General features: G+C 41.6%; 1 protein-coding gene across 1 annotated transcript in view; it reads right to left on the reverse strand.

Moving 5' to 3' along the window:
* ABHD17C (abhydrolase domain containing 17C, depalmitoylase) overlaps nt 1-16782 on the reverse strand; it is a 31656-nt gene extending 14874 nt beyond the window's left edge. The window contains exon 1 of the mRNA XM_021537590.2: nt 15804-16782. Within this exon, the coding sequence (XP_021393265.1) occupies nt 15804-16336 (533 nt within the window). The 5' untranslated portion in view covers nt 16337-16782. The remainder of the gene's footprint in view (nt 1-15803) is intronic.
* Nucleotides 16783-25695: the final 8913 nt, after the last annotated feature.

Here is a 25695-nt window from a genome sequence, read left to right on the forward strand (position 1 = left end):
AAATCAGCTGGAGTTATGCAGACAGCACAGGCACAAGATTATAGTTTTGAATTTAAACAAACATGGGAACTCTCTACTCATCAGTTTCCTGCTTCTTCCAAAATGCTTTCTTAGACCAATCTTGATTCACACCATTTAGTCCCGTGACACAACAGGCAGATGCCATATAAAATGAATTTTTTACTCCAGTTATTTCAAAAAGAGCACTGGACTTAACTTTAATGAATTATTTTGCATTTAATTAAGATGCTCTGTAGCAAATAAACCTGGAATACAGAAGACTGGAAACTTTTGCTGGCTACTGAGCACTACCTTTATGACCACAGCATAAATAATTCACAAATAATCAGTCAGCTCCTTCTAGTATATACTCTTTACTGCAAGCAGTGTACAAAACCTATACAATCGTTCTCTGAGGTACATTTAAATAAAATGAGACAGCAGAAAAAAAATCAGTTATTTTCACAGAGCAGCTCAGTCTATAGTATCTTCTTAAGTTATCCATTATCTTCACCCCCAGTGTCCATCTCATCTCTCTCCTGCTGGAGTGTTTTCACTGTAACTGCAGACATAACCTATGCTCTAATACAGCAGAGCTAAGATGACTACTCCCCATAACTCCTGATGTGACATTAAAACTTCAACCAGCTTTTTAGTGTTGCAAAAACGCTGCGCTTTTGGGCATCCTACACTCCAAACCTGAAAAATAAGGAAAACTACTCCCTGTAATTGTGTGCCTAGTTGGGGGGGTTAGGGTAGTTATGAAAAACAAGAAAGATTTTAGGATCTCCACATACATTGACACATTATCTTTAAATGTAAATAGTTCAGTTAAAACAAATATGTGTCAACTAACATAGAAATTGATTGCCTAGGAGACACTAAGCAAACCTGACTGAAAATGCTAATACTGGCTATGCATTCGCACAATTTTTGTGCTTTCATAGCTGTTTCTTCGATTTCAGCTACTTCCAAACTGGAGAGCCTTGCCTTATTCCTGAGGCTGAAATTTCACAGTGAGCCAATGCATTTTGGCTCACCTCCCAAGCCCATCACATAACCCTCCTCACCAGCCTTGGCTCAGCACTGGGAAACTGAGGGTTTACAAGCCTGGAGAAAACAATCTTACAGCTCTTCCACAGTTCTCAAATCATTCTTGTTCAGGAGCACTGTCTTCCTCTGCTGGTATTTCCCTGTTTATTGAAGCCCCTCTGACACCTGTCTCGAGCACTGCTCTTGCCAGGACTCTCTGCATCAAGCACCAACTCCGTGATGTATTTCCCTTACCCTACGCACCTGAAGCACCACGCTGAGGTGAGGCCACCCTGCTGCGGCACTAATTGCCGTGAGCTGCACCTAGGCAAGGCTTAAGCCTCTGACTCATGAGCTGGGATTATTCCTGGGAGGAGCACAGTGGCTTTTGACCAGAGCTGCTGCCTGTTCCACCCATCTCCGACATTTCTCCCCTTCCAGCATCTCCAGCCAACTGCTCCAGTGCATACACCAGGACAGGCAAGACAAAAAGAAATGGCTCCAGTCGAGTTTCCTTTCAATGCATCAGGCTGTAGTATCTGAAAATAGGTATCACTGTATAAGCACAGACTAAACCCAGACTGTAATGGATCAAACTGCAAAGCTCACCAAAAATGTCTCACCAGAAGGTTTGCACAGCTGGTTAGTCAAACACACTGTAATTTCATAAAAAATTATATTCCTGACCTAAGAATCTTAAACTAGAAGTATATCTGTAAATTTGACTGCAGGCAGTTAGCTGCTTGGATGCTATAGCAGCATTAAATGGTTTTCTCACACTGAAATTAATATTTCTGAGAGTAATATTTGGAAGATTAGGTGAAAAAAAATTCAAAGCAGAGCACTCGGAAACTGATACCTATAGAACTTGGCCCCTGAAGTGCTCAGGGTAATGAATCCCACCACTCTTTGAATTCAAAATACTTTCTTTCATGTAGGGGGATTCTGCTTTGTGGTTTGTCTGTTGTTTGTGCTTTTTTCCTTTCTTGCCTTCCTTTTGCATGCTCTTTTATCTATTTACTGTTTATGCTTCCATCTCTAAGTAAAAGCTATTTAATATACAGGTTTTACTAAGATCTTCACATTCTCAAATATTAGCAGCATTAAATTACTTGGTTTTGCTATGATTATTTGATATAGCTGACAAGCCATTAAATGTGAAATATGTGGCACTGATACAGCATTTTTCTTACATCACTTACAGACAACTGGAGCTGTATTGAAAACACAAGCTGGTAAAACTAAAAAAGATCCAAGTGTTACCTCCATAGTGCTGACAGAGGAGAACAAAGAAAAAATTGAACTGTCTACACAAACAGCAGGTGCTCGTATCCAAAATCCTATTACAGCCGACATTTTCACACTGTTCTTCAAAGACCCCTGCAAATCTGAATGCTGTCTCCCACAGAGCACCAGAGCTGGAGTCCAAGAGGATTACACAGGAACTGGAATGGATAAGGCTTGCAGGAATGCAAGCAGACAAACTGGATGCAGCATTTCTTCCATGCAGAAGCATTAGTGCAGCTCAGGCAGTGATCTGAGTCTCCAACAGAAAAGAGACAACAGAGCAGAAAGGCAGGATGGAGAACAAGAATGGCAGAGAGGTCTTGCTACAAAAGTGACCCATGACAGCAAACTGGTCCAATGTTCCTAAAAAGAATCAACAGCAGATGAAGGCATCTGTCCCCAGAACACAAGTCTTTTAGCAGCCAGCACTGTAGGAAGATGACTCAGCTGGCAGTAGGATTTCTCTCTCCTTTATAGACTCACACTAATATGCTCAAGCACTGCAGAAGAACCAAGTTATTAGGTAAGAATGAGCTCCTCTCAAAGAAATGCAGTACCTCAAACGCTGAAGGGCTCTGTAGAGAAGCCCAGTGCAGAAGTGTCATGGTTTGTGTTATCCAGGAGGCCAGACATCCTGCTTGGATAGTCCCCCTTCCATTCCTTGGAAACATTTTGTGTTTCTCTACTACTCTAACCATTTCCACAGACTTGAAGAAAGACAGTATTTTCTTTTGATTTAAGAATCAAAACAATAGGCTCTTCCTCTGCAATGGCATGTCTCGTGAATCATAAATAGGAAAAAGTCCTACTTGGATAAATGACACTGTAACCTCTATTTTCCCTCAACCCATAGTAAGTGCAGAAAACACATACCAATTTTTTATTTGCTGAAAACACTGAGCTTTGTCAGAGTGTGAATCTGCATATGTTTAAACATCTGCTTTCAAAAAGTGCCAAATTCACAGCCTTACAGAGAAACACAACTCTCCTGATGCATCTCTCATGTCTCTCTCAATTATCCATTTTCAAGTGGATTCATTAAATATTCCAGCAAATACCAAGAACAATAAGTGGCAAATGGAAGATGACAGTCATTTCATGAAAGCAATTTATTACCTGAAAAGATTCATCCAGTATCTTTTCAGAGACAAGAAAACCTCAGCGTTCTGGCTTTTTCTGTGCCATTTTTATATTGGCACTCTTTTAAATCAGACTCATCTATTCCTTTCTTCCCAAGCATCCTCATCTTGCACATGTTCCTTTAATGAACTTTTAGCACAATCAATGTTCAACCCCCAGTAACAGTCAATATAAACCTAAGATGATTAAAAAAACATATAGCAATCACCAGGATTAACAGTACCATATGTTTTAGAACAGCAGACCACAGATAACTAGTTCAGAGCTTAAAAATCAAATTTCCTAGCCACAGCCTTTATCACCACAAACCCAGGGGCTAAATCCCTCTTCCTTTCTCACAGTAAATACTACTTAGAATTCTGTACAATAAAATTTAGCACAGAGTCAGTTTCTTCTGTATACTGTTTGGTTGAAGTGCTTCTAAAGCCTGCCTTGTGTTCACTAAGAAACTAAAAAGATAGCACAAAAAAAGTAATTTTTTACAGAAACATCTATCTGCATTTAATTATATGTAGAAACATTAAGCACCAGTAAACTTAACCTGTCTTGCAAAAAATGTTAATCTAAAAAATGGCAAAGTATGTCTGTACATCTAGAAAAGTACTAACTTTCTGAAACTCAGATGAGAAAATTCAGTCCTGAAATCAGGTGATATGTAGTTGTTCAGCTTATCCAGCTGCCTTATCTTGGCTCATCAGTCTATGGAGTAAAAGACATTTTGCCCAGATTGTGCAAATCAAGAGGCTTTAAGAATGACCAAACAGCACACTCAGAAGACTTAATTTTCTGCCAACACACCTAGTTAACAGGGCCAATTGCTTTTGTACTTTTTTAGTGATAGATTTCTTGCTCGTCCAATTTTTCCTCTCAAAGAAGGATGCTTACCAAGCAATTACCAGCTATGCCACAAGAAGCAGAAGTACCTCGAAGTGGATCAAGGACAACTGTTAATGTAATCACTTAAGGTCATTATTTCAGCTGATGCTAAAGGTAGAAACTGATCTGCAGTTGCATCTTTGAAATTTAAAAGAATAAAAATGAGAAGAAAAGCAGCTTCTGGATATTATTCATGTCCCTATTTGCCTCTGTCTCCAATGCAGTCCTTGTAAAGCATGTAGGCACCCTGCTTGACTGCATGCAGGATCACCACAGAACAACTGGTTACGCAGGAAAAAATGCTAGCAATTCCTGTCCATGCCACACTGGCACTTCACTGCCTCCTAATAAACCAGCACAGCACAAAGAAGTCTTGTACTGCTGGAGTTTCTATTTTTGAAATAAAAGATAACAGCACAGTGCTTGGAAAAGAAGTGTATTAATGTCTACATTACTACTTAAGTTGGCATTTGGCCATGTAGGTTTTCTGCAGTTCACCATCTCACAACATGGACACTTTCAGTCACAATCTACTACTCTTCACTCCCCCAAAACACATTTTTCTTATTTAGCTCTGCACAGTTCCACTTTACAGTTCCAACGGATATAGTGTTTCCCTTTTGCCTAATACCATAAAGCTTCCAAGAGAGATGCAAAATAGAAATATGAAATAAGAATTTGAAAAAAAAAAAATTAAGGAGGTAGTCTAGCCAGTTCTACAGTGAAGAACAGGAAAGAACATAATTCACATGGCCCAGAAACACCAGGAATATTGGAAAGATGAAAAACAGAGTAACAGACAACAAACGATGCCTGCTAAATTCTCCTCTGCCCCTCAAAATTCCATAATTAAACAAGCTAAGTTTAAGATAACACTGCTACCTTTATTTCAAACTAACACACAAATTAATGTACTAAAAAAAGAAAAATAGAAAATTATTATGAAAGTCAATTAAAGAGAATAATGATCTTTAGTGCAATTTCTCCTGCTGCTAAAATGCAACAAATTTAGAGCTATAAACAGGTAAGAAATATCCACAATACAGAGCATTTATGTTCTTTATTATGAATATTAAAGTGGATTTTTGGATGGAAAGACTAATTTCCTGAAATGATGGGAAGGTGCCAGATCCTATTTGTGTCAATAGTGTCAGCTCCATGTGCTACACAAAATGAACTACAGATCTTAGATGAGCTTTGACAGAAGGACACCCAGTTTGGAAGGGTGGGATATTTGGCACCAGATTCTGTCCTTCATCTCAGGATAGAAAATAAATCAAGAAGACTACAATCCACTCACTCTCTACAAAACTCTATGAACATTCAGGATTAATGACAATATTATCTTTCAAGATCTATCAAAAATTCAGATCCAAATTATCTTCAAGTACGTTCCATCACCTTCATTTTTTATTAATGTAAATACAAATCAGAACAATTTCTTTTTCTAAAAGCCAACTCTGTGCCTTGTATTCCTTTACAGAGTAATTTCTGCATTTTCAGATTGATTTTAGTACAAATTTCAAAGAGAGAATAAAGAACTAATTGTACTGGGCCTATGCAGAGCAGTGTTTAGAAGTGAACATCACATTACATGAATAATTAGCAGAGTTCAGGGGAGAGGGCAGACGGTTTTGCTATCAGAGAAACAGAAGGCTGGACTGGCAGAGACAGAGCAAGTCAAAACCTTTTAGGCACACTGGACAGGCTTAAGGTTGAACCCCACTTTGTATCTTAAACTGCTGCAGTGGCTGCTGAAAGGGTGCTGCTTCTTGCATCAGAAAGTGCTGCCTGCAACACATGGCTAAGTCCCAGTGTATTTATTAACCAGTGTGAGCAAAGGTTACACGCTCATAAACCCTACGCATAAAAATAGCAAAAGTGTAGCTTGAAACATTACCCCACCTCTTGCCACAACTCTGGTACTTTTACAGTTGGTTAAACTTGATGAGATTCTCATACCCAGACTGAAACAGTAATTTTTTCTGTAACATTAACACACATTAAAGCCCATGCTGTGTCAGAAAAAGACAAGCTTTTTGCAGTAGGGAGCTACAACAAAATATACTACAAACAAAATATGTAATACAACTTAAATATGCAAGTTGAGGTACATTTCAGTCTTAGTGGAAGGAGGAAACTTGACTGGCTCTTAAGTAGCTGCCTCAAGGTAAGAATTGTCCAGGGAACACCTCCAAAGTAAATATTATATGAAATTAGCTACTTCTTTCAAAAATAATCCAAAACAACACTTAAAACATACAAATGCCTTTATGAGAAATGAATTTATGAACAACAAAGAGCATGTTAGAAAAGACTTCTGTAAATTTGCCCTGGAGAACATGCTCCAAAACCAAGAGCATTTTGTTGAAAGATGCCACTTTCCCCAGGCTGTCCTACAGCCAAAACTACACTTAAACAAATTCAGCAGATGTTGGGGAAGACTGTACAGAGTTGGGACAATTATTAAGTTCTGCCCAAACTGGCCCAATGCTTAAAGCAGCAATCAACTTCTCAAACTTTCCTTTAAAGTATAAATGGTTCTAGATACCATTTTGGTTATAAAGTGATCAAAAAAGCTCACTTCACTGTTGTTGGCTTTTATATGTTGCATATTATTAAGGCTTGCAATACATGGTGTAATAGATAAAATATCTTGTTTAATTTATTATAAAGAACTATTAAGATGCATGGAATAATGCTAAAATAATCTGAACCTAATCACAGTTTATCTGCACACTGGAAAAAAAAACAGCTGGTTTTGCTTTTTTCCTGATGTTGAACACCATTTTTCCAGCTCTGTAAGGACATTCATAGCAAAGCTAACTAGAAGTTAGGAAGAATGCTTAGAAAGATTCTCTAATCTGTGCAAAACCCATTGTAAACAACCTTACTAAAGGAGAAATATTTCAAGTCATACTATTAAAGGGAGCTTTCCTGAGAAATGTGTTGAAGTTGGCCTCAGACCTTTCAGATTTGTTGGCTCCCATTATCCATTACTCCACAGTTGTTCTGCTGCACACAGAAAGAAATGGCCATGCAATAGCACAAGGTTAAAATTAACTGGTCTAACATACAGGGATCTTAAGAAATGTGGCAGTATCCTGTAAAAAAAAAAATTTAAAAAGAGTATCTCAGAGCTTCTAGCTGGCACTGCAAGCCTTGAGAAGGATCACTTGCCAGACACTGAGCTATGCAGCTCAGTTAGCAGCATGCCTTGGCTGATGAATAAGGTTCCCATGAGTCACAGTTCTTAAAGTAACATTTCTATATGTAAGCAGGCTTTTTAAATAAGGCACAGTAAAACTAATCTTCCTAAAAACATAGCCCAAACTGGTTAACGTGACAATTAATTCCTAATCAACAGCTGAAAATAGAATTTTCATCTTGAAGGTACACCTAGAAAGAACTTCAAGAGACTGTACAAATAAATAATATTACTGTCAGAAAAAACATATGTAAAGTTCTTCTAACAAATTTGCAATACAAAATAAAAACCGGAGGCAATACTTTGAGATTACCTCTCATTTAAATCTTTTCCTCTAGACTTTGAGGAACTAACTTAAAACCCCATCTTCCACCTCAACATCATTCTTCATTTGTTAACCTACATGGAATTCCCCTCTTTCAAAGTTGAGAGGATACAGATTTATTTCATGATTATAGGTATTTTCCCAAAGACATGCATGTGCTTATCAAGAGACATGAAACCAAGGTTGGGAAGGTGAATGGGCACTGAACCAGATTCTGCTGTTTAACCCAATTTTGTGCCATTGTATTATTTGGTCTCATAATCAGCAAATCCAACCACAGTATTTAATTCTAACAGGAGAACCTTTGTTCTGTAAAACTAACATAGTGGTTAAAAATATAAAGATATGGATACAGATAATTGCAATATAACTGTTATTATACAACTGACCTATGCCTGCACCTTTCTCTGATTGCGGGCAGCAGAGCTTAATGTGCAAATAACAGTAACCCATTTTTCTCAAATTAGCCCTGGGAATAAAGAATGCAAAGATGTTCCTCTGTCCTTAAGCTAACACTGTGCACTATTCATCCATCCCATTCTACATTCTTAGCCTTCTGTTAAAAGCATCTTTATTCCACTGTGTTCATACAGCACTTCCTGGGTTTGCAATCCCACATTTCCCATTGCTCCCAAAAAAAAAATCTGAAAAAAATCACTGCCACCAAAACACTCAGTTTTAGTCAGGAATGAAATTGAGCTTCGTCATCAGATGTCAGGCTGAGCATGCAAGACCAGTGTAAGTCATTCATCTAAAAACTGGAAAGCAGGGCAGTCAAGATGAAGCAGCAGCAAATGGGTCACTGCAACTGCTTATTCAATTCACCAGTGCTCATCTGCAGCAACCTCAATTATCCACCACCAACTGACACAGGAGATACTGTCTATTGGTTGGTTTTGTATTTTAGGCCATAAAAACTCAAGCTTTAAGAGTCAGACAAAAACCAATTCTTAATCACTTCATTTCAGACACCTAAGAGCCATTAGCATTCAAAAATTGTAAATAGATTTTTTTCTTCCTAGGTTCAGTTCCTCATCTTGTACACAGGTGGTTTTAATTCCTCTCAAGTTCAGTGGCAACTGAAGCTATCTCCTAATCCACAGGAAAAGATTTCTGATCTTAGGGGCTGATTGGCAAAAGCAAGCCTGTATATACACAAGCATGTTAGGTACAACAAATCTGGACCTTGTTTTGTGACTCATTTCAACTGCTTCCAATGAAGTCTTGTAATTAATTTACATTTGTGAAGGAGGGCAGAACGGATTCCTAGTTATTAATTAAATTTATTATCAGCTTTGGGAAAAAACCAAACCCCTATGTTATTTGTTCATTTTCTTTACAAGTGCTGCATGAGACCGTTGGCCTTAAAACCAACTGAGAATACAACTGTGGAACTTAAAAGTGGGTCTGGGGCAGGGATGAAAAGTTAGTAGCATCACATTGGCACATCGTACTAAAAGGAAATGGGAAATTTAGACCTTAGTCCCAGCAGTGAGACTCCAAACAGCCAATACTTGACACTGCTTTTGTACTATTCTACCTCCACATGAGGAAACATCACAGGACTGAAAAATCCCAGAAAACTGAAAAGGAGCTGCTTTCTTCATTCAGTATGGAAACAGAAATATCCATTTGCTGACTGTCACTTTTTCCCACAAAGCCAGTTGCTAGCAGATAACCACTTGCATACCTTGAAATGATTTCCACTTATCCATTCCCACAGCTACCTACAGTCCTGGACAGCACTGCTACTTTTTTTATTCATTTGTTCCTTTTACTTATTTCATGAGTAATGAACTAGTGTAAACATAGCCCAACACTTTGGAATGTTTCTAATCAGAAGAGTAACATAGAGTAAAGGGTGAATTTTAGAGGTTGTTGTGGTTTTTTTGGTTTTTTTTGTTTGGTTGGTTTTTTGTTTGTTTGTTTGTTTTGAGATTGTCATGGACTGGAGACTGACCCTGGCTTCAGAGCAAAGCCACTGAGGTTTAGAGTACAGCTTCAACTCCCCTGTCAAGAGCAAACTGAACAAATCTAAGAGCTACCAGCAACATGCACAGGTCAAACAGCTGAGCAACCATCAACTCAGACTCCAAAGGCAACATTCTGTATCTAGAGAGAAAAAGCTGCCTTTCCTCTGCACTTCATGTAATTTCGTGCTAAAAAGCAGACAGTTACAGCAGAATGGAGGGTTTAACAGTATGTTCCTCTAAGAATCTTTTATCTTCAGTACTCTGATGATGTTGAGAACCAGGTCCCTCAACCTTTGTACATCAGGGTAAACCAATATCTCCAGTTCAGGCAGTTGAATTTCAGGACTATCCACACTCAGAAGAGCATGTACTGTTAGCCAAAGGGTCTTTGGAAGCTTATTTTTCTTCCCAAATAACACCAGTTGCAAAACATTCTTGACAGTGAAAAGTTTCCTTTTTTTTTTTTTCCTTCTTAAACAAGCTTTGATCTTGTAATCCTGACAGAAGCAGGGAAATATTTAACAAAACTACTTTTACTTCAGTGACTAAAAGACGTAATACAACACCAAAGCTCAGTAAACATTTTGAATAACTTTGAACATCAGAGCACCTGCTCTGAACAGTTGTTGGTATTTGTCCCAGGGACGCTCATCATCTGAATTAATTTTTGCTCATTGCATAGACAACAAAAGCAGAGGACTGTGCATGCATCTATTTTTGCTCAAAGTTATATGCAGCCTTTCTTGAAGGCAGGCAGACCATGGCAAGTAGAATAAGTTAAGTTTTAGAGGATAACAGCTTTAAACAATCCTTTGGAGACACTGTAACATTATGGAAAAGCTGGTATTGCTGAACAATCTACCAGGTGATGCTCCATGAAGAAAGGAAACTGTTACTCCAGGACTATTAACTGTGACTCTGCCAAGCACTGCTTTTTGACATGTCAGGATTTAGTTGGTAACTTTTGATAAAAACCTTTAAGCAACCAATCTAAAGAACTTGGCTTAGATCATGCACAAAATATGGTGCTAGTGAAACAAAATTCTGCTGCTACGAAAATTAAAGTAGAAATTGACTATTGTGATTAGGCAAGGCAAAAACCCCCTGAAGCTGTTATTCACCTGGAAAGCTGTAAGCACCTCATCACATCAGAATGGAGACAAACTAAACTGACACAACCTCAGAAGATTAGTTATCACTCTGGCCTAATCCAATTAGGTGTGTTCCTGATTTTACTCAATATAAGACTTCTCCACCAGCTCCTACACAGGAAACAGCAATAATCTCCTAATAATCAGCACCACAAATAATACAATTCTTGCATAATTAAAAGTTCGGTGCGCATTTTCTTAACATTAAATTTGGAAAAACAGCTTAAAAAACAATTCAAACATTCTATCTGCTACCCAGTGATCAAAGGCCTGTCAATTTTACTACACCATATCACAATTCAATTCCTTCCATCATACCATATTGACCAAGAAGCATGAGGAAAACTAAAAGCTAACCAATGCTTTCCTATGGATTGAAAGACAAATTCAAATGCACTTTTTTGAGAATTAAGGATTTAAACATTACAATAACATCTATCATTTATTAAAACCTTAAAAAATACTAGTTTATATTGTGCACCATGAAAAACAAATTAAGCTGTATCTTCTTAAATGCAACAAGAACAGCTACTCTAAGCTATTTATTAACAACATTTTCTTCACCTCCTTTCAGAATCCAAAAGATGGACTAACAGGTTCTGCCTTAGATACTTTACTACAGAAGCAGAGGGAGTGGGGCAGCAGTGCCTTCTTTCTTTTGACTTGAATTTTAAAATACTTCACCAACCTTCTCCAAATTTTTAGGGAATATACAAGTTGATTTTAATATAAATAGCATATGATCAACAAAACAGCCGTGGTTATGTGCTTGAGCACTGAACCCAAGCCCTACATGTGCATCCTGTTTTTAAGTACTGTACATTGTCTTAATGTAAAAGTGTTAGAAAGTTCAACCTTCCCATGTGGGATTCAGGAAAGTGGGGGGAAGAGGAGGACAATCAAGTCATTTTGCACAGATGTTGCATTTAGACAATCAGATATTAGGATAAGAGACATCTGAACAAAAAGCAGCAACTTAAAACTGCATGGACAATGAGAGAAGACAGTCTGATACACATTCTCTTCAATTTGGTCCTGATTTTGAAACAAACAGAACAAAATCAACCCTAACTGCCTAAAATAAAACACTTACAAAAAATATATGTAGCAATAAGACAGAAAATTCTTTCTGAGAAACATTAAGATACCAGATGTAAATTTGTTAATCAAGTGGAAAAAAATACATATAAAAGATCAAATTAACCACTGATCAATACTTGATAGTGGAATGAAAAGAACCAATGCTACAATTACAGCCTCTGAAGAAAAATCTATAAAAATTCATTCTAAGGGAACAAAACTGTATGTCAACATCTTTACTGGGCTGAGAGACAGAATTCAAAATTATCAATTAGTAATATTACCCTTTAAGATACAGTTTATTCCATGAGAAAAAAATATTAAATTCCTTTAAATTAAGGAAAAAAAGTTATCTTTACAATGACTAAATAATGGGGAATAGTTGAGACTGATTGTGCAAAAACGGGCTGATAATTGAAACTGAATAAAAGAATTTGATTTTGGTTTTTTTCATCCACTGTTTTCAGATAGTTTTATAATCATTTGTTATGCAAGGTTTGATTCCTAAACGTGTATGTGATAGCAAGATCCTTGGTTCAGGACCTTGAAAATATACAGTCACAATCTACAACCATGATGGCAAAATGAACTGATGCCTTCAAAGGCTGACCTAGAAGAGAGGCTGGACAGAGCTAAAGGATAAAGTATGTATTTATTAAAAGGCCTTAATGGATACACCTTAGGCAGTACAAGAGCTGGCCAGGGTTACACCCAAGATGAACCCAAAATGGACAACTGGTCATGAGTTTTTACACTTTTATAAGTTTTGGTCCATTTGCATATTGGAGTTAATTGCCCAATTATAGCCCCAGGTTATGAAGTTCCATCCTCAATGTTTTTCTCTCTTCAATTCACCGTTGTTTGTACTTTTTGGGCCTGGAGCTTGTAACAGTTGTTCTTGATCTCAAGTTGGAAAAGGATTGTTTTGTCTACCTATCCTGTGAAGACAGCTTGCCAACACTTAATATGAAGCTCAGAGTTACACACAAAAGCAGCACAGAACGTGAAAAATATGAAAGCTAAAACTTAAGGCATCACTGCCAGCTCACCATCATTTCTAAAATTTGACAGCTTTCTCCAAGCAGAGGGTTAATCCCCACCTTCCTCAAGGCAACTTGCAAAACATGCAGGTCAATTAATGATTGCTAAGTTTCAGTGATACTTCAGAGGCACAATTTAAAAGGAAGAGTCTCAGACTTCCAACATTTTAATGATTTCTTTTCTGCTGCCAGGTGGAACGTCTGGTGGATTCAGAAGAGCAACAGCTTCCCACGGAACTTAGCACAGATGACTAAATGCTTTTGATGGCACAGTGAACCTCTATTTTAAGACTTCACTTTTAACTTTGCATTGCAGTTCACTACCATATGACTGGAGGACAAATGCCAGGAATTTGCATTAAGAATGAAAGCATACACAATCTCCTGGAGCTACCGAGGAACTGCTGCAGCAGGAATGCTATAACATGACATTTTACCTCAAGAGGCATACTTGTATTTCTGCTGCAGAATATTTCACTAATTGTGAGCCAGTTGGATTGAGGACTAGCAAATGATCAGTTACACTGTTACTTGGAGAATTCATCAGCAGAAAGGCTAAAGTTTCAGCTCATACCTGTTATAAACACAGTCATCTGCTAATAGAATTTATTAACGTTTTATTGAAGCTTACATTTTACAGTGACCAACTTCTTTAGTGGGCACCTAAAACACTGTAATCATAAAATCACAAAATTGTTAACATTGGAAAAAACTTCAAAGAGCATCAAGTCCAACCATTAACCCAGCACCACCATGCTCCCCACTAAATCACATCCCACATTCACATGCCCTTTGAACTGTTCCAAGGGTGGTGATGCCACCACTTGCCTGGGCACCCCATTCCAATTCCAAATTTTGGCTCCTAAGAACCTAACCAATGCTAACTACTCTAACTGTTCCCTCAAGGTACAGTAAAATGTGGAATTAACAAACATGGCAATGTAAGAGCTGGGAAATTTCAATTTCCACCCTCAATTTAAGGTGGAAAGCAGAGCCTAGATTTCATATAAACCACTGAAGGGACCCTGATGGAAAACTACAAACCTGTCCAGTCACACATTTATTGAAGAAGCATGATCTTTTAAGAGCAAGTTGAGCATGTGGTGGCATGACCTACTGGGTCTGGTTACTTAAAAGATTTAAGTGAAGGAACCCCTTGTTTCTGGGCCTATGTAAAATGCAAACATATACTAAATGCCTGACAGCATAGAAGAAGCATCTCCAGGCACCTTTTCAGAGCTCAAGAAAGTTTAAATGAAACAGTATCATCAACTAAACATCAAGTGAAAGAGAGAAAACACAGTAACTGAAGGACAAACATTCCCTAGGCTTGGTTTAGATGTAGCACTTTTCTTCCCTTGAATCTTATTTACATCACCCATATGTGCCGTAGTGGCACTTAATAATTTATTATACATACACCATAGCAAAATCACTTCTTTACATAAGACCATATAATTTATATTCAAGGAAACAATTTTTTTTTTAAAGTCCTGGAAAATAAGCCCAGAATCTGGTTTGCTCACCAAGCAGACAGAACACATGCTATGAACAGGTATCTTCTCCCTACACCTTTCTCCCCCCGCTCTTCGCTTGACTTAGGCAGAGCAATGTCAAAAGGCATTTAGACTCCACAACTAACCAATCCCTGGATTCTTACAAAGCCAATTATCTAAATTAGTAACAACTCCTGTCACTATTTCTGAAGCTGGCACGTATCCCCAAGATAGACATTAAATACGCATTTCATGCAAGCCAAGTTTGTCTATGAATGCCAGAGCCAAGAACTAAAAACGTTCATCGCTCTTTTCTCTTGGCCTACTACAATTTAAGCTTTTTAAAGCTCTTTCTTTCAGGACATGTTCTGTGAGGTCATACTTTAAGAACCACTTATGCAACAGCAAAAGGAGCTCATGGTTTCTGTGGACAGAAGTGAGAGGCCCAGGGATGGCCATCAGGTGTAGCAAGGAGCCAGAGCCAGGAGTTCTGCTCAGGATTTTCTAGAAGCCAAGGGCTCACTGTTTCCACTCACCATGCTGCCTCTTGCCAGAGCCTTCTCACTGTTGGTCCATCCCTTTGGATGCCACATACTTTGGCATCTCCTGGCAGAAGCCCCAGCTCTACTTCCAGACGTCAACACTTTTTCCTCCAGCCCATTACCAAAGGATTGGATAAGAATTGTTTGAGGCCAAAAGAGAAAGATGTCCATGTTGCAGGAGCTTGCATGAAACCCCAATCATGTCACACAACATCAGCAGTTTCATGGTAAGCCCTAGCCAAGGCTACTGCCAAATTCAGTCAGAGCTTTGGCTCACCTGGGTTACCTCTAAGTGTAGACAGTGGCAGGCAAGTCTCAAACAACAGGTTTATTGCACTCTGCAAGCTCAAACTGCAACCAGTATGTCCTACTCAAGATGGAGATTTTCAATGGTGAAGCAATTGCTAGCACAAATTACAACTGAATAATCCTCTAAACCTAGGAAAAGCCAAAGGATGAAGGTTTGCCCATCATTTTAGCAAATGAAGCCATTCAGTAAATCACAATGTAGCTGTTCATGGAACATCTGGTGAGGTCACCAAAGTAACTGAAACCATTTACAAACCCTTCCCTTCCACCGGCAAGGTTAACCGTGCAGACTTATTAGGATTAAAGGGAGATACAGAAATACCTTGTCCCCAGTATCCATTTACCTTGTCCTGAGGGCTTGCCAGGCTGCATCAATGTCCGCATACAGGTTTTTCTCAGAGGGCTTGCCGGTGCTCACCCCGTAGCCAGAGTAGTCGTAGGAGAAGACGTTGCAGTTGATACGGGAGCCAAGGCCAATGTAGAAGCTGCACATCTGGCCCAGGTCCACAGCATTACCGTGCGAGAAGAGCAGCGTGTACCGGCCGGTGGGGGCACAGCGGACGAACATGCAGCCCAGCCTGTTATCTCGGGCCGTGCGGGAGAAGAACACTTCCACGGCATCCAGTTCCCGCTGGGAATACTGCCAGTCGGCCCGCTCGCTCAGGTGCAGGCTGCAGGTGCCCGATCCCGTGGGGGTGCCCGCCGCGGCCGCCGCCCCGGGCTCCTGCTGCTGCTCGGGCTGCAGCACGGTGTAGGTGGGCTCCGGGGGCAGGAAGGCCAGCTTGGCAGCGATGCGGCTGGGGCAGGGCGGGCAGCAGAACAGCCAGCACAGCTCGCCCAGAGAGAAACCGTTCATTCTGGGGCCTTGTTCTGGCATCAGAGACGCCGGAGAAAAGCTAAAGCTCCCCTGGAAAGAAGTCACACGGAACCGACCCGGAGCCCTCCTCCGACGCGACCTGCCGCCTTCCTGCGAGGCCACCAGCTGCCCTCCCAGAACGCAAACAATGGCAACCTTGGAAGAGCTACAGTTCACAGCCACAGCAATGCAGCTCTTCAAAGCCTAGAAACTGCTCATACAAACCAAAACCACAACCCCACGAAACACAGATGGGCTACAACCAGCCTCCAACCCCCGCCACAACTAACGCCACAGCGAACGCAACTCTCTAAAGCACGACCCTAGAGCCCCCTCACCGCACATGAGCCACACGTACACGTTTACAAAATGAATCCCCCGATGCCACGGCTCAGTGCGGCGCTCCAGCCCCGGAGCGTGGACCACGCAGGATCCAGGGAGCACCTTCCCGCACGCACCGCACCCCGCGCGGCTCCACCCGCCCCGCCCGGCCCCCGGGACGCCCCGCAAGGCAGCGAGGGGCCCCCGCAGCGCCACCGCCCCCGGCCCGGCCGCGGGAGGAGGGAGAGGAGAAGGAAGAGGAGCGCGAGGAGCGGGATGAGGAGGGTGGAAGGGGAAGGCAAGGTCGAGCTCAGCCGCGCGCGGCCGCGGGCAGGGCCATGCCGGCTGCGGCGCGCAGGCTGGAGCGGGCAGCGGCCATGTCCCGGCTCCCCCTCCGCGCCGCCGCAGCGCTTCCGGGTTACGGGCGCGGAGCGGCGCCGCCGCAGGTGCCGGGGCGGGTGCGGGGCTGCGCCGGGCCGCGCCCGCAGCGGCGCCGCCGGGGCGGGGCGCCGGGCGGTGCGGGCGGTGCGGGAGCGGGTCCCGCAGCGCCGGCCGGGACGCGGAACCGCCGCCGGGCCCTTTAAGGGACCCCCCCAAGCCCTCCGCCGGCCGCCCACCCCCGCGCGTGCGCGGCGGGGCGGGGGGCGCGGGGCGGCGCGCGCGGGGCCATTTCGCGCCCGCCGAGGGCTCCGTGAGGGACCGCGCTCGGGGCGCCCTGAGGCTCGCCCCTCAGGCTCGCACCTGGGGCTCGCACCTGAGGCTCGCCCCTCAGGCTCGCACCTGGGGCTCGCCCCTCAGGCTCGCACCTCCGGCACTGCCTCCGCCCCGCTCCGAGGGGCTCCCCGGGGCCCCGAGCATCGCTCCTCGGGTCGCCCAAGCTGTGCAGCAGTGCCAGTGGAGCTGCTCCTCCGCAGTGCCCGGCTGCCGAGCGAGCTGTGCGTCCCAGGCACTAAAGCTCTGGAGGATCTCCTGGCTTGCCGGCAGTTTCGAGAGATACCTCGGAAAAGTTAAAATGGTGCAACTGCAGAAGCCTCATTTCCTTAGGAAATGAGGGTAATGATCCGTATCCCAAAAAATTCATTGAATAAATTAGCAAATTGCTTAGAGCATATGGCAGACCCCATGGATAAGTGGTACAGCATCTCCAATGCATGCTTCGACCCTCAGAGCAGAGCACAAAGATTGTGGGCAAATGATGTTTATGTGTCACATTCTGTTGGTAACACAACCCTTAGTTAACCAGCATTGCATGCTTACTGAAAAAAAAAAAAAAAAAAAAAAAGTCACATAGCCAAGGTAAAAATATAAGGAAAATTACACCTGTGCAACTGCACTTACCTGCAATTCTTACTTCCAACCAGTGTCCTGAATTGAGATGTGGTGAGCGTGTTCACCCCTTTGTGTTGCTCTCCTACTGTTTGGCCATTACCTAAGTGCTACACCTATGAGGAACAAAGTTTCAAAAACTCAGGAACTGGGGTAATTTCACAAGTTATAGACCTGAGATGCCCTTTCCTTTCAGTATTGTTGAGTAACAGTTGCCTCCTCCAAGAAAACTCAGTTCAAAACCTGTGTACAAAAGGTTGGTCATGTGTGATAGTCCTTTGTCTTTGGAACTGAACATCAAAAATAAGCTCAGCTCCCATCCACAGCAGTCTTTAGTTTTGCTAACAATGGGAATTTTAGAAATGTTAAAATCAGCTGGCAATAATTGTATCTATGCTGACTGTTAAGCAAGAAAATGAAAGGCAGAAATGTGTTATCTCCATCCAGCTTGAACTTGTGGCCTCTGGCATGGAGAGGATGTTCCTCCAGAGGACAGAAAATACCCAGTTAATTACACGTGTCCCAGGCATGTCCCACTGGGAGAGTGACAGGGTCCAGACATGAGGCAGGGTAATGAAACTTGTCCCACCTACTTGATGCTGGGTTCCTTTGGGTGGCAGAGACAGCCAAGGCACCCTGTATGGGTCAGGAAATGATGAAAGGGACTCCAGCTCCACAGACTGTGATAGGAAAACACAGATTAGATAAATGAAGGACCCTGTGAAATTTTTTGAGAATGACAAACGCCCTCAAGCTCCACCTCAGCTGTTACAAGAGACATTATTGATAATCTGTGGGAAGACTGATACAACCCTGAGAAAGCCTGACTCTACCCTGAGAAGTGATTCGGCTGAGGAGAGCTGTGAAGAGCCTGTCTAGTGCTGCCCCTCCATGTCCCTCTCCCTACCCACACACTGAAACTAAGATAAGAGCTGGAATCTGGGCATCAGCACCGACTGAAACTAACGTTCCTCAGAACCCTCTCAAAGGCTGCATGGCTCGCTCAGAGCCAGACAGCAGAAGCTGTTCTATTGTAAGTAGATTGCTACTCCAAAGAATAGGCAATTAAAAGGACCATATTTCCCATGCGCCACCCTGGTCCTTCCTTAGGTCATGCTTGCAGTAGCGCAATTAAAGAATTAAAGTGTCCTCTTTGAATCAAAGGGGAAGTGTAATGAATTTGCTCCTTGAGCTAATAGGGCTGTGCAAACCACATTTACTATCAGCCTTTAAGTAATTTTTGATGGACCAAGAAAGATGCCTCAGGTGAGCAGGGAAGTTCTTCAAATAGCTACCAAAAAGGCAAATACAATAAACAGAACACACTGTAGTTGGTTATGTCTTGATTATTTCCATTCCTGGAGCCTCAGCATGCCTGTTGGAAGGGCAGAGCACTTCGAACCACACTTCCTTTTCCTGAACACTGGATAGACAAAAGAATAGGCCAGAAGACAGTGAGCCTGAAGCCAAAGAAGACAGCTGGCAGCAGCTCTGTGAAAATTATGTATCCTAAATATTAACTACGCCTGACTTCCTGCTGTGAGGCTGTTACAGCTGGATAAACACTCCTCATACCTGCACACCTGCAACTATCATCTGCTTCAAGACTGGTTACAAACACCAGACACAGACTAGGAAGTTCCTCAAAGTATTTTTTCCTATTTCCTGGACAAATTACTGCTGGTGTAATTTAGTAACTCTGTATCCCAGGCCTGTTCTAGGAGATGTTAACGCAAGTAGCTGACAAGCAATGGCTCTGTCAGCTGAAACACAAGGCAAGAGATCACACTGAACTCTACCAAATTCAGGTGCAGGGCAAATAATGAAGCATTAATGAGCATACATGGCTATGTTATCATCAGCCCTGTCACTGTCAAGTTCTTTGTAGTTTCTGGAAAATGGTGTGCTTGGAGGAAATATTTTAAAACAGAAAGATTAATTTGCTTTGGGAATGGAAGACCATCCCAAACACAAGAGAACTAAATGTGGTGGGAGCTGGTGTGTCTGGAAAAGAATGAATGGGAAACAGAGGGTGGCATCAAGAAAAACTTACTGGAGACCTACCACTCTGGTGCTAGTGAGAGGATCTTAGAATACAAGTCATTTAGGCTGGAAAAGACCTTTAAGATCACAGAGTCCAATCATTAATCCAGGACTGCTAAGTCTGTCCCTAAAACATGTCCCTTAATGCCACATCTCCACATCTACTAAATACCTGCAAGGAGGGTGACTGAACCACTCCCCTGGCCAGTCTGTTCCAATGCTTGACAACCCAACCCCAGTGAAGAAGTCTTTTCTAATATCCAATCTGAGCCTCTCCTGCTGCAACTTGAGGCCATTTCCTTGTCCTATCACTTGTGAGTTGAAAGAAGAGGCCAACACCCACCCAGCTACAACCTCCTGGCAGATCACTGTGGAGAACAATAAGGTCTCTCCTGATCCTCCTTTACTCCAGACTCTGGTCTCTGTATAGCCAAAACTTGAAGATATAACACCTAAATTAATCACCCAGGGTCAGCAAGCTAAATACAGCCTTTGGTAGAAGGCCTATACTTATGTTTTTTCTATTGGGTGTATCCTTCCCTACATTGTACCAGCAGAAAGAACTTGGATTACTAATTTCGCTTTCTGCACCTGAACGAGACTGTAGCAATTTTCTGCCACATAAACCCATGTAGCATTAAACGTACAGGTCTATATGGACAAAAATGTATCAATTGCTTTACCAGAATGAATAAAAAAAAATAAGAAAACTCATGGAGCTTGAATGATCAATTTCTTCAGAAATATGAGTAAGACAAATGACATTCTTCAGGGTTTAAAATAGCTTTCTTCTAGGTCTGCAGTGTTTTAGTCAAGACTCAGCTATCCTCAGATTTGCTGTGAATACAGTATGAGAAGAATGTGGAAAGGAAAACAAAGATGTACAAGCATCAAAACTTATGGGAGGAATGGTGGGGGAAGGGAGAAGTGGCAGCTATGTGATAATATACAATGAGGGTTTAGAGTCTTGATTTGCAGTGACTGCACTTTATGCCTGTCACTGGCAAATTGACATTTTAAAGATATGTTCCTGACTGCTTTTTCATGTCAGTATCTTTGTTCAGGCTATATCTAGGCTGATGAAAGGAATTTCAATTAAGGATGAAATCTTTTCCATGCTGTATTGAAATGCACAGGGTGGGAGCAGAGGGAGAATGGAGCAATGAAAGCTCTATAGAGAGTTCTTTAAGGCATCTTGCTGTCACAGGACAAGATAGTTTAGGAATGCCTGGGGCAGCGCACTCTGTAGTGGTTTACTGTGCCTTTACAAAGAAACAGTGTGCATTCACCTTAGTGCCTACTGCCTGAGGCCATATATCATTCAAACAGGGGTCTAAGGGTTTAATAAATCCCAATCTAGTTTAGTCCTCAAGGGAACGGCAGTCCGGAGTCATTCAGGAGTGGCAGGGAGGGTGGCCACATAATGTGGCAGGAAAAGGCTGATTTTCACCCTCTGTATGTAAGCAGTATCCTGGGAAATGAAAGGGGTTATAAATCTGCATAGTGAAAGCCTGAGGGAAAAGAAGTGTGAAAAACATTAAGACGTGGATATGAAGACAGTTCATGAGAGAGAGAGACATAGAGAGAAAGACAAATAGAAAACTGAGAGCAGGAGGGGAAAAGTATACTAATTATACAAAACCATATCAAACCCACTTTATCCACCTACTTTGCCATCACCTAATATTTGGGGTGAAATACAAATTAGCTCCCACTGACCACTTTCATAGGTATGTATTTCTCTTTGCATGTTTGTCCTTGTCCACCATTTTTCCAGCCTATGTCATGGTGAGAATTTTTAGTTTGCTGATATATTCAGAATGCTCACCCAGCCCTTCCAGCTGGGCTCCAGCTGTCATGGTGACTTTCAGAGAGCAGCTGATCCACACTCCACTCCCACCCGTGCATTCAGAGTGGGTGTAACAAGTGCATTCCAAAGGCTCCTTCGGACCTCTGCATGTACCTGTCAGTGGTGCCTTCATTCAGGTCTCAATCTGGGCATTGAGGCATTACTGCTCAACAAAATCTGGACAGAGGCAGAGCTCTGTGTCACTGTGGCCATACCCATAATCAAGCTATCAATTAAAGTCAATTTGTGCATGTCTACAACATTACAGAGTCATTAATGGGACTGAGGCATAGACATACATTTTGTTCACTACAATAATTCAGCTGTTAAGATGATCTGATTTATCAGCAAGAGCCAGAATGGCTGTTCACATGGTTTACCTGTGTCCAGTTATTCAGGGCTGAGGCTGTCATATATGAAATCTTGATCTGAGCATTTGCATACAACTGCCAAATACCATGTATGTTACAGGAACTGAAGTGAAAAACTGCCAAAATCTCCTGCAATAATGTGGGAGCTCTGATGGTGTATTACACTGTTCCCTGAAAAAAAATGTAAAACTAGACCAATTGGTTTTTGTGTTTCCCCACTTTCCAGAAATCATCAGAAAACATATGCTTCATTTCATCATAAACCCCCAAGGCATTTTCAAGGTCAGTGGAGATGGAGTTCAGGCTCCCATTCATGAGTACTGGTCATGTAATTAAAATAGAAAAACATATTTTGGCTTCTGCATGCTACTGTGCGTCAGAAATCAGCAATGCTTTCTTGAAGCATGTGGACTCTTCCAACTGCATGTCAATCTTCATATCCAAAGCTTGAACCATATTCTTCTGCTGGAATAAACCCATGATAATCAGCTAGAATTTAATTTTTAAAAAGAACAAGCACAGAAGGGCCAAAGGTGATTATTTAAAATCTGTGGAGATCTAGCAATTTTTTTCTTTTTGACATCACTTAAATTTGGTTTTTTGAAATCATACAAAGCAAAACCGTTAGTCTGAGACCATTCCTCAACTTCCTGAGAGATGTAAATTTGAAAAGTAGGTCGGTCGCATGTTTTCACCTGAAACATGTATTTGAGACTGAAAACCAGACATCCCCAAGCATTACCTACTCCTCCCTTCCTTCTCTTTAAGCTCTTATCTCCCCTATTCTCCCTAGAAATCCTGGATAAAGCCTGTTGTTCTGTTAATATGCTTTTATCAGTGCATGAGGAAACAGAAAACTGAAAAAAACCTGTGAAATGTATTCCCTCTTTGGTGGTGCTGCTGGGGGTTACTTTACCAGTCACTAGACACTGGTGGCACTTTTTGCTTTCTACGGCAACAACAGCAAGGCATCAAGAACTGCTGCCTGTCCCAAGCGTGACCTTTGATTTTGTGGCACTCATCTGGAATTCTCCACCCTCATGTTCTGAAAGCAAATAGAGAAAACTTTGAACAGATATCCTGTCACAGTGATCTGGAGGGAAGAGGTGAAGTGACCAAAACTGCTGCAGTAAACCAGTGTACACTCCACATGCAGCACTGGCTCAGTGGATTGGGCACATGGGGCCAGTGGAAGAAGCAGGGCTAGAGACAGGTGAGCACAGATGCTCTTCTCTGTGAAAAGAGTGGTAGGAGGCAGCAGAAATGACACATTCTGGCTTCCAACTACCTACAACTATTACCATTATTTAAAACCAAATATTTTTCCTTTTAGCTCAAGAACAAATTCTGAGAAGAGAAGAAGGGGAGACAGTGATCTGAGAGTCCTCTGTGCTGTCTCAGAGTCATTTTGTGGGCAAACTCAGTTCCTCCACATTGCCTTTTAGTCACTGTGGTTTCAAAAGGTCAGACCCTGATGTTCATTGTGTAGGGGAAATTTTCTAGAGGAGTCTTCTATGTTTGGTCCCTAATGTCTAAAAAAGCAGTACAATTACACCTAACATTCCCACAATCAACCTTAAGAATAATTTCTTTTCCTCTTTACTGCAGTTATGTACATATTTAGCATTGCCTCTATTCTGTAATTTCTTCAGATGATTGCATACAGTAAAGTATACTACTTGTTCATTCTTCAGTTTCAGAGTCATTCTTGTTCTTAACCTCTCTCAAGCTGACCTGCAACTATTCTCAAAGGTTGCAGGCTGGATATGGTACCCAACTGTGGCCTTACTCATGGAGAGTAAAATAGTAGGATGAGCTCATAGCTTGTACACTGCACTTTCACTCATGTACCCCAGTATGATGTTTGCCTTTTTTTTCCTTTTTTTTTTTAAATTTTCTAAGTAAGAGCAACATGACACTGCTGGTTCCCACTGAGCCTGCAGTTCTCTCTCCCATACTTTTCCAGCTAACTCCTGCTTGCTCTGTTGGCTCTTTCTTCCATTTCTTTGCAATTGATTATTCCTACCAACACACAGACCATACAGTTGTCCTTATCAGGTTGCAGTTACCCACTTCTAATACAATCAACACACTCAGTACCTGCAGAGCTGCAAACAAACAGTGCTGAGCACAGAGCCTTGGTCAGGTCAGCCCAGCCTTTTTAGGAAGCACTTAATATTCTTATTTTCAGACCCCTTCTTGTCTATAAAGAACAAATGTTGCCATGGCTGTTGGCCAGCCAGGATGACTGAGAAGGTTTCCCTGGGAGCCCCTTACGCTGCAACTGCTGTGGGGCAAAGTGCCAGCCTTAGCCCAACCCATATCCCATGAGCCAGCCCTCTGCTCTTGAGCTTAGAACCATGACAGCCAGGAGCAAATCTCACATTTCTCCAAAGAGAACAAACATTTATTTTCTTTTTGACGCACAGTAGCTGAAAATAAGTAACAAACCATAAAAAGTATTTACCACCTGATGAAAAAATAACTGTTTTCTCTTTTTTTGCTGAAACTGTGATGCAACATCTGCTGATATATATGGGGTACTTCAGGGCATATGTGCTTACTCAAAATATAGTTTTTTCTAATGTGTATAAAGCTTTCCACAGATTTGTCCCCCATCTTCCAAAATCTCACACTATGTTATATGTGATTATTAGCCTGTACACATGTGAATGCTGGCAACACAGAACAAGCCTCCTTGTTCTTCATACCTTTGCCTGACAGGGGTGTTTGAAGAGATGTGCTGCTAATCACTTTGACTGCAGGAGTCTGGGTATGTAAGTACAAAGAGGTTCATTACTTACTGATGAAGCAGCAGCAATGAAATCCAGTGCCAGTGACGTGGAGGCTAGACCTAAAATGAGAATAATCCAAGCTACTGCAATAGCAGATTGATGTTAAGTAAGTAATTAAAGAAGGAAAGATGAATGAAAAAGGAAACAGATGTGAACCAGCTTAATAGTTATTTTGTATCTTCTTGACAAATATATCTTATTATGATCTGTTACTGCTATTTTAAATCTCTGCTAAACAAAATGTATTACATATAGAGAGCTATGACATTTTCTTTCAAGGCTATAACCCTGGTGATTCTGCCAAGCTCACCTGATTGCATGAACCTGCCCGGATACTAAATAGTTAATGAGGCAACAGCAACTACATTCATAAGAAAGAAAATAAGGTAGATGGTCAGTTCCTTTTGGCTGAAGTATTTGGTTTTTAAGAATTAACACCAAGGCATTGATAAAATACATGGTAATTTCCTGAGGAAAGATTAGAAGCTTGTGCTGAAGATAAAACCCCCAAAGCATATGTTTCTCTGCCTGGGCTTTCATGTATTAATCCTATATGGATTGATGGTGTAATTAGAACAATTCTGTGACAGTCACAATTTGATGAGCACCATCTTACAGCTAAGCACACATTCCTTACTTTCCCAAGACACCAGAATCTGAATATCTCACTGTTTA

Source organism: Lonchura striata, chromosome 11, assembly GCF_046129695.1.
Source record: "Lonchura striata isolate bLonStr1 chromosome 11, bLonStr1.mat, whole genome shotgun sequence".
In the NCBI taxonomy this organism is placed as follows: Eukaryota; Metazoa; Chordata; class Aves; order Passeriformes; family Estrildidae; genus Lonchura; species Lonchura striata.